Consider the following 9988-nt stretch of genomic DNA (forward strand, 5'->3'; position numbering starts at 1 on the left):
ATCGTACTGAAGATGGGGAAAAGACCAAAAGTTCGACCGAAGGTGGGAAAAAAACTCTGCAAAAAGAAAAAAATATGGACAAAGATAAAATCATGTGCGCGGAGGAACCAGCGAAAATGAATCAGCGATGGCAAGCAGTGGGCAGAATAGGCACTAGTGGAGTTAAGGACGGACAAGGTAGAGAAATAATGCCAGAGAAGGACCTAGATGAAGCCAGAGTTCACGTTTCAAACAGATTTCAAGAAATTCCAACAGAGGACGAAGTGGCACAAAATCGGATGGAGGAAAACACAAACAGAAATGGTGAAGCTGTAGGGATGGACGAGATGGATGGTGATCGAATGATGGGAGAAGAGGTTTTGATTGGTTCTGAACACCCCCCGGAGACCGAAGCTGCAAAATCGATTGCAGTGGAGGGAGATACACAGGAAAATATTTACGTGCATGGGGAAAGAAGCTCGTCCAAAAAAAATACAAACAAGACGGAGAAGGGATCTACTGCTTGGATGGGACCACAACCCTCTCAGGTAACGCTGCGCCGGGAAGCGGTGGTAGAGCAGAGGACGAACGCCGAGGGCCAGAACTGTAAGGGAGAACCGGGCGATGGAACGACGGATGCAGCATTTTTGGCAACGTCGGAGTCCGCGCCGAATGGAGGGCAGGAGACTTTTCACGAAAATGAAAACCATGCACAATACGTTATTTCCAGAACTAACAAAAAAGAAAATAGTCAGCAAAATCTGACTGGTCTGGTATAAGTTGCCGTTCTACGTAAAGAAAGCATGCAACAGACGACAAGGGACACGGCTTTTGGGGCTGCAACAACAGGAAGGTCTGATGCTAGTCACTCTCCCAAGATGAACGTTCAGCGGGACCCAGCTTCGAGGGATAAGGAGCTGTCGAGGACTATAGAAGGTGACAAGATGAAAGGGCAAGAACCGACGCAGCCAAGTGCAGCGCAAGGCAAACAGGGTCAGGAAAAAAGGGCTTCGGATTTCAGTATAGAGCAGATAACAAAGGCTGGCGACGGGACGTTGCATGCTAGGGGGCAGGAGTGTGATGGAAAAAATTCAAAAAATTATTATTCTATTGAGCTCCCAACACCGGCAGCAACTTTACTCAAGGAAGGACAGAGAGAACCCATAGTACATGGGTCACCTTTGGCAGCATTGGCAGGTGGGTCTTCTCTGGCAGCCACTGCAGGTGGGTCCTACGCTAGCCAAACTGGTCCCATGCAAGCCAAAATGGATCATCCAAGCAGCGACAAAGGAGAGAAGAATTTAAAGTTAAAAGCAACAATCGAACGTGATGGGACACTTGCACAGGATTGTTGGCAAGCTTCAGCTGACAAGGATGGGACGTTGGGCCAAAACTCGGTGCATGAAAACTCAAAAAATAATTTTATAAAGCTACCTGCAAAGGCAACGCTATCACCGCACGGGAACGGGCATAAATCGAAGCAACAGGGTCCTGGAGAAAACTCAAATAATCGTGTCTTTGAACTTCCAGCGCGGTCAATGACCATTGAGTATGGGGATGGGCAGTTAATGGCAGAGAATGGGCACGGGAATAAGAACGAGTCAGGGGATGTGGCGGAAGAAAGCGAAGCAGATTGTAGTGATTTATCCATGACAGTGAATGGGCCCGAGAGTCAACACGGTACAGCAGATGCGTGGGAAAAAGAACTAACTGTATCAACGGAGGGACAGCATGAATCTGTGCACGAAACAACCGGTCAAAAATTAAAAAAGCCACTTACGGTCACTTCAGATCAGGCAGAAGATGAGAAACAGTTGATGGTTAGTAGTGAATCCACGTACAAAATAGAAGGAAGGGCACAGTTTAAGACAGAAAACATCTCAGCTCGAAAACACAAAATGAAAAAAAAAAGCCAAACCGATTTTAGCTACTTTGGTCCCGGTAATGAATGTTGATAAAGCTGAGTTTTTAACGAGTCATCGGAAGACTTCTGCAGCACGTCAGGAAGTAGAGAACGAGAGACATCAATTGCTAGACAAACCAACAATGGAAGCCGAGGGAAGCAGCGATAATTTTTCACAACCTGAGCCAGGTATCTGTATGTTTAATAAGGAAACTGAGTCCATTCCCTCCAATACAGTTATACACCACAGCCCAAAGCAGGAGAAAAGGTTGGTTGGCCATTCTGACTCCCCCATGCAACTCCAAGCAGAACCCGAGAGCCAAAAATTGGACATCCACCCATGCATCCTCACAAGAAGAAAATCAGATAGCTCTCTCTGTTATTCAGGCAATTGGAACTCCATGAATGCATCAGAACCCTTGATGGGAAAAGATGGAGCAGCAACAGACGAATCCATCCCACCGAGTCCTTCCATCCAAACTTATCCATGATAAACTGTTTGCTCTGGAATGTTCGTGGCATTGCGGGTACAGCAGTCCAACGAAGGTTAAAAAAATTAAAATTGATGCACAAAGTCAAGTTGCTGGTAGTATTAGAGCCTATGGTGAATACCAGTAGAATTAATTACATCAAACGAAGACTGGGTTTTGACAATGCTCTTTCAAATTGCTCTCATAAAATCTGGTTGTTTTGTTCCAATGAAATATGCTGCGAGGTTGTGCTGGACCAGATTCAATGCCTACATGTAAAGCTGTCTTCCCCGTGGCTTCCCCATCCAGTTTATACTTCCTTTGTCTATGCTAAGTGCACTCGGCTTGAGAGAAGGGAGCTTTGGAGCAATCTGCGAATAATTTCTGATAGTATGCAGGCACCGTGGCTGGTGGGAGGAGATTTTAACTCCATAGTGAGCTGTGATGAACGGTTACATGGTGCTATCCCCCATGATGGATCTATGGAAGATTTGTCTTCTACTTTGCTTGATTGCGGTCTATTGGATGCAGGTTTTGAAGGAAACTCTTTTACTTGGACCAACAACCGAATGTTTCAAAGGCTTGACAGGGTGGTATACAACCATGAATGGGCTGAATTCTTCTCCTCCACAAGGGTCCAGCACCTCAACCGAGATGGATCAGATCATTGTCCACTTCTCATTTCCTGCTCAAACACAAATGCAAGGGGTCCCTCTACATTCAGATTTTTACATGCTTGGACAAAACATCATGACTTCCTTCCCTTTGTAGAAAAAAGCTGGAATGCTCCAACTCAGGCATCAGGAATGACGGCTCTTTGGTATAAACAACAGCGACTGAAAAGAGATTTAAAGTGGTGGAACAAGCACATTTTTGGGGACATTTTTAAAACCCTTCGGTTGGTAGAAGCTGAAGCTGAACAAAGAGAATTGATCTTCCAACAAAACCCTTCAGCAATTAATAGAGACTTGATGCACAAGGCTTATGCCAAACTCAACCGGCAATTAAGTATTGAAGAACTTTTTTGGCAGCAAAAATCGGGTATCAAATGGTTAGTGGAGGGGGAGCGCAATACCAAATTCTTCCACATGAGGATGAGAAAAAAGAGAGTGAGAAGTCATATTTTTCGAATTCAAGATCAGGAGGGGAATGTGACCGAAGAACCCCATTTAATCCAAAATTCTGCCGTTGATTTCTTTCAAAAATTGTTGAAGGCAGAACATTGTGACTTATCCAGGTTTGATTCTTCTATCATTCCCCGAATTATCTCCACCACTGAAAATGATTTTTTGTGCGCAGCTCCGTCGTTACAGGAAGTCAAGAAGGCAGTATTTAGCATCAATAAGGATAGTGTCGTTGGGCCGGATGGTTTCACATCCTTTTTTTACCAACACTGCTGGGATATAATCAAGCAAGATCTTTTAGAAGTAGTGCTTGATTTTTTCAAGGGGACCCCGATGCCACGTGGTACTACTTCCACAACGTTAGTCTTGCTGCCTAAAAAGCCGAATGCCTGCCAATGGAGTGATTTTCGTCCCATTAGTTTATGTACTGTCTTAAACAAGATAGTAACTAAACTTTTGGCCAACCGGCTATCCAAAATTCTTCCATCCATCATCTCTGAAAATCAAAGCGGCTTTGTTAATGGAAGGATCATAAGTGACAATATCTTGCTTGCACAGGAGCTGATCGGTAAGATTAACGCAAAATCAAGGGGAGGTAATGTGGTTCTGAAACTCGACATGGCTAAAGCATATGACCGTCTGAATTGGGAATTCCTCTACCTAATGATGGAGCATTTTGGTTTTAATGCACATTGGATAACCATGATTAAGACATGCATCTCTAACTGCTGGTTTTCTCTGCTCATCAATGGATCCTTAGTGGGCTATTTCAAATCTGATAGAGGACTAAGGCAGGGTGACTCAATTTCCCCTTTACTGTTTATCTTGGCGGCAGAATATTTGTCAAGGGGGATCAATCACTTATTCAGTCGCTACAACTCCTTACAGTATTTATCTGGTTGTTCCATGCCTGTTAGTCACCTTGCTTTTGCTGATGATATTGTGATTTTTACTAATGGATGTTCTTCAGCCTTGCAAAAGATTATGGTCTTCTTGCAGGAATATGAACAAGTTTCTGGGCAAAAGATTAATCATCAGAAAAGTTGCTTTATCACATCAGATGGTTGTCCACTATCGAGGAGGCAAATAATAACTCGCACCACGGGATTCCAACACAAAACACTTCCTGTCATCTACCTTGGAGCGCCACTACATAAAGGACCTAAAAAGGTTTTCCTCTTTGATTCCTTAATCACTAAAATTCGAGATCGTATTTCAGGATGGGAGAACAAGATTTTATCACCGGGGGGCCGGATAACACTATTGAGGAGTGTTCTTTCATCATTGCCAATGTATTTACTGCAAGTTCTCAAACCACCAGCAATAGTGATTGAGAAAATAGAGAGGCTATTTAATAGTTTCTTATGGGGCGACTCCAATGAAGGGAAGAGGATGCATTGGGCAGCCTGGAATAAAACCACTTTTCCATGCTCAGAAGGCGGACTTGATATTCGAAATTTGAACGATGTGTTTGATGCTTTTACTTTGAAATTATGGTGGAGATTCCAGACATGCGACAGCTTATGGACACATTTCTTGAAAACAAAATATTGCCTTGGCCGAATTCCCCATTACGTGCATCCCAAGTTACACGACTCACTTGTTTGGAAACGAATGATAAGAGGTCGGGAAGTGGCATTTCGGAACATTCGATGGAAGATAGGTAAAGGGGATCTCTTTTTCTGGCATGACTGTTGGATGGGAAACCAACCCCTGGTAATGTCTTTCCCTTCCCTTCGTAATGATATGTCCCTTGTTCATAACTTCTACAATGGTAACACTTGGGATGTTGATAAACTGAAAGCATATCTGCCTATGAATTTAATTGATGAGATACTGCTAATTCCTTTCAATAGAACAGAGCAGGATGTAGCATATTGGACACTAACTTCCAATGGGGAATTTGCAACATGGAGTGCTTGGGAGACAATAAGGCAACGAAAATCTTCTAATGCCTTATGCTCTTTCATTTGGCATAGAAGTATTCCCTTATCTATTTCCTTCTTCTTATGGAGAGCTTTAAACAATTGGATTCCGGTTGAGCTACGCATGAAGGAAAAAGGTATTCAGTTAGCTTCTAAGTGTGTATGCTGCAACTCAGAGGAGTCATTGATGCATGTTTTTTGGGGAAACTCGGTAGCGAAACAGGTCTGGGCATTCTTTGGAAAATTCTTTCAAATCTATGTTTTGAATCCCCAACATGTTTCACAAATTTTATGGGCATGGTTCTTTTCTGGTGATTATGTCAAGAAGGGTCACATTCGTAGTCTGCTCCCAATATTTATTTGTTGGTTCTTGTGGTTAGAAAGAAATGATGCAAAGCACAGGCACACAAGACCGAACCCAGACCGAGTTGTATGGAGAATAATGAAGCTATTGAGACAACTCCTTGATGGATCTCTATTACACCAATGGCAATGGAAAGGTGATATAGATATAGCATCCATGTGGGGTCACACCTTCCAATCGAAGCACCGAGCACCTCCTCAAATTATTTATTGGAGGAAGCCGTTCACAGGTGAATACAAGTTGAACGTGGATGGCAGCTCTCGGAATGGCCACCTTGCAGCCAGTGGAGGAATACTTCGAGACCATACAGGTAAACTAATCTTTGGTTTCTCAGAAAATATCGGTCTTTGTAACTCCTTGCAGGCAGAGCTACGTGCATTACTTAGAGGACTTCTCTTATGCAAAGAACGTCATATAGAGAACCTGTGGATTGAAATGGATGCACTGGCGGTGATTCAATTAATTCAGCATTCACAAAAAGGCTCTCATGACATAAGGTATCTGTTGGAGTCTATAAGGAAGTGTTTGAGTTGCATTTCTTATCGAATTTCGCACATCTTCCGAGAAGGCAACCAAGCAGCAGATTATCTGGCAAACGAAGGTCACAGTCATCAAAACCTTTGTGTTATCACTGAAGCACAGGGGGAACTTCATGGTATGCTTAAGTTAGATAGATTGAATTTACCTTATGTCCGCTTTAAATGAATGTAAAGGAGTAGTACTCCTAGTTTATGTTTCTTATGTTATACACATAGACTTTTGTAACATGGATATGTTTCAATTTTATGACGATAATAAACAATGTGGTCATAAAATGAAACATTCCATTCTAGGTAATTATCTTATAAGCACTTTTGATTCTATTTTTATTTTAGGTTATCCCTTGCAATGTAGTAGTAGGGAAATTCTGTTTTACAGTAGCATCAAAAGTTATGCACGTAAAACGGAATTCCTTACTCTTGATACTTCCATGAATTTTTCTTATGTTCATGAAAACTGGAGGTACGGTTTATGTCCCCCTCCTCTGTACTTTTTATTTTATTTCGTTATTAATAAAATTTAACAGGGTAGCTGGGCCCTGCGTGAACTTCCAGCTTAAAAAAAAAAAAAAAAAAAACCCTGAACCCTGAACCCTGAACCCTGAACCCTGAACCCTGAACCCTGAACCCTGAACCCTGAACCCTGAACCCTGACCCCAAACCCCAAACCCCAAACCCCAAACCCTAAACCCCCGAACCCCAAACCCCATACCCCAACCCCTAAACCCCAACCCCCAAACCCCAAACCCGAAACCCCAAACCCAAACCCCTAAACTCAAACCCCAAACCTGAAACCCAAAACCCAAAACCCCAAACCCCAAACCCCTAACCCCTAACCCCTAACCCCTAAACCCTAAACCCTACATCCCTACACCCCTACACCCCCAACCCCAAACCCCCAATCCCCAACCCCCAAACCCCACACCCTCAACCCCTGCCCCAATTCCCAAACCCCCAACCCCAAACCCCAACCCCTAACCCCAAACCTTAACCCCTAACCCTCAAACCCCTACCCCCAACCCCCAAACCCCAACCCCAAACCCCAAACCCCAACCCCAAACCCTAACCCCTAACTGCTAAACCCTAACCCTAACCCCAAAACCCTTAACCCTAAACCCTTAAACCCTAACCCCTAAACCTTAAACCCTAAACCCTAAACCTAACCCCTAACCATTAAACCCTAACCCCTAAACCCTAATCCCAAATCCCCAAACCCTAAACCCCCAACCTCAAACCCTAAATCCCAAACCCCAAACCTCAAACCCCGAACCCCAAAACTCAAAACCCCAAACCCCAAACCCTAAAAAAATAAATTCTAACTAAACTTAAAATAATTAAAAAAAACTAAAATAAGTAAAGTTCAGAAACTTGGGTTGCCTCCCAAGAAGCGCTCGTTTATAGTCACTAGCTTGACTATAGTGCCCCATTTTTCAGTTCTTGATCCTTGGAATATGGTCTAAGGCTCATCCCATTAACCATGGTTGTTCGAGTATCCTCACTATAAATCTCAATTATTCCACAAGGATAAGCCTTTACTACTTTGAAAGGACCCCACAATCTTTCTTTGCATTTCCATGGAAAAAGCTTGAAGTATGATCTAAAAAGTAGCATTACTTGTCGTCCAATCTCAAAAGGACAATTAAATGGTCGTGGAGGATGCTCCGTTGCTGATTGCTCAGGTCTCACAGGCGAAGGTGGTGGCTTAAACTCAAAGATTGGTGCTTACTCACTTATAGGTGGAGAATTAGGTTCAACTTTTCCTTCATCAATTAGCTCCACTCTATAGCAACAATTTGTAGAGCTAGGATGTTTATTTGCATTGAAAATATTAAACTCAACTACCTCTTCTCCAACTTTAAAAGTTATCTTGCCTTCCCTCACATCAATGATTGTGCCTACAGTGGCCAAGAATGGTCACCCCAAGATTAACGAAACTTCCAAATCCTCTTCCATCTCAAGCACAATGAAGTCCACTGGGATGTAGAGATGCCCAACTTTAACCAATACATCCTCAATAATCCCAACATGATACTTGATTGTTCTATCTGCTAATTACAAAGAAACTGTGGTAGGTTATATCTCGTTAAGTCCAATTTTCTCAGCAATTGACAAAGGCATGAGTGAAACACCTGCGCCTAAATCACATAAAGCTTTAGTAAATTTAAATCTACCAATAATACAAGGTATTGTTTCAAAATCTTTAAGTTTTTGGGGAAGCTTGTTCTGAATTATTACGCTACACTCTTTAGTAAGTGTCATTGTTTCAAAATCTTTCAGTTTCCTCTTCTTAGTTAAGATGTCTTTCAAGAATTTGACATAACTTGGCATGTTTTCCAAAGCTTCAGCAAAAGGGATGTTTATGTGGAGCTTCTTGAAGACATTGAGGAATTTCTCAAACTGTTTATCAAGCCTTTGCTTCTTCAACCTTTGTGGGAATGGTGGTGGAGGATAATTTGCTTCAAAATTGCCTTGATTTTTAACTTGCCCATTATCTGTCTTTTCCACTTCAACTTCTTTTTTAACAATTGCATTGTCATCATCTATATGCTCTTTTAAAAATTCAATTGATTTTTCATTCACCCCTCCAACTTCTTTTCCACTCCGAAGTGTAACTACATTACAATGTTCCTTACCTTTAGGATTGACTTGTGTATCACTTGGCAACTCACCTTGGGGTCTACTATTGATGGAGTTTGCAAGCTATCCCATTTGGGTCTCTAGATTTCTCAAGAAGGCTCCATAGCTCTGAATTATGGCATCAGTCTTGGACATATATTACAAGAAAAGTTCTTCCACTGGAGACTTTTTTTAAGGAATTGGTGGTCTAGATTATTGTTGAAAACCATGAGGCACATTGGGGTTTGAATTAGAAGGTTTGCATTGTTGTTCCATGAAAAGTTAGGGTGGTTTCTCCAACCAGGATTGTATGTATTAGAGTATGGGTTATTTTGCTGCTTGTTGAAGTTCCCCATAAATTGGACTAATGCAGAATTATATGAACATTGATCACTTGAATGGCCATCTCCACACATCTCACAAACTACACATGAATTTTGAACTGCATGAACTCCCAATGTGTCAAATTTCTTGGACAGTGCAGCCACTTACGCAGCTAAGTTGCTAATTGCATCAATCTCATAGGCTTCAACAGCTTTTCTCGAACTCGACCTTTTTGAAGGCCATTGATAATTATTTGAAGCCATCTCTTCCAACAAATTATAAGCATCTGCAGCATTCTTACTCATCAATGCCCCACCAGCAGCAGCATCTATTGTGGTTTTAATTGACCTAACCAGCCCATTGTAGAATGCCTGAACTTGCAACCAATCAGGAATCCCATGATGTGGACATCTTTGCAGTAGTTCTTTAAACCTCTCCCAAGCTTCATACAAGGATTCACCATCAAATTGTGTGAATGAGGTGATGTTGTTCCTCAACTTTGCAGTCTTTGTAGGTGGAAAGAACTTTGCGAGAAACTTTTGAGCCAAGTCCTCCCATGTAGTGATAGACCCATTGGGCAGTGAATTAAGCCAACTTTTTGCTTTATCCCTTAGAGAGAATGGAAACAGTCTCAACCTAATAGCATCATCAGTTACTCCATTGTATTTAAAGGTATCACAAATCTTCAAGAAATTAACTAAATGAGGATTAGGATCATCACTAGGTAATCCACCAAACTGGACC

At 42.2% G+C, this 9988-nt stretch overlaps 1 protein-coding gene and 1 non-coding gene across 2 annotated transcripts; both read left to right on the forward strand.

Moving 5' to 3' along the window:
• The first annotated feature begins 782 nt into the window (after positions 1-782).
• Positions 783-6470, forward strand: LOC148761355 (uncharacterized). The gene is made up of 2 exons (XM_088808183.1): positions 783-1799; positions 2613-6470. The coding sequence occupies exons 1-2, from the start codon at positions 783-785 to the stop codon at positions 6468-6470; spliced, it is 4875 nt and encodes a 1624-aa protein (XP_088664309.1).
• A 3167-nt stretch (positions 6471-9637) lies between these two features.
• Positions 9638-9744, forward strand: LOC148761356 (small nucleolar RNA R71). The gene has a single exon (XR_016027774.1). It is a non-coding gene; the product is annotated as a small nucleolar RNA R71 (small nucleolar RNA).
• The last annotated feature ends 244 nt before the right edge of the window (positions 9745-9988 follow it).

The sequence above is a fragment of the Theobroma cacao genome, chromosome 7 (assembly GCF_053813885.1).
Source record: "Theobroma cacao isolate CCN51 chromosome 7, ASM5381388v1, whole genome shotgun sequence".
Classification (NCBI taxonomy): Eukaryota; Viridiplantae; Streptophyta; class Magnoliopsida; order Malvales; family Malvaceae; genus Theobroma; species Theobroma cacao.

Bases quoted from the DNA above. Each gene is read 5' to 3' on its own strand.
- LOC148761355 (XM_088808183.1), top strand. From the start codon at position 783: ATGCAACAGACGACAAGGGACACGGCTTTTGGGGCTGCAACAACAGGA. The intron at 1,800-2,612 runs GTTAGTAGTGAA...GTGCTGGACCAG, and splicing joins AAGATGAGAAACAGTTGATG to ATTCAATGCCTACATGTAAA.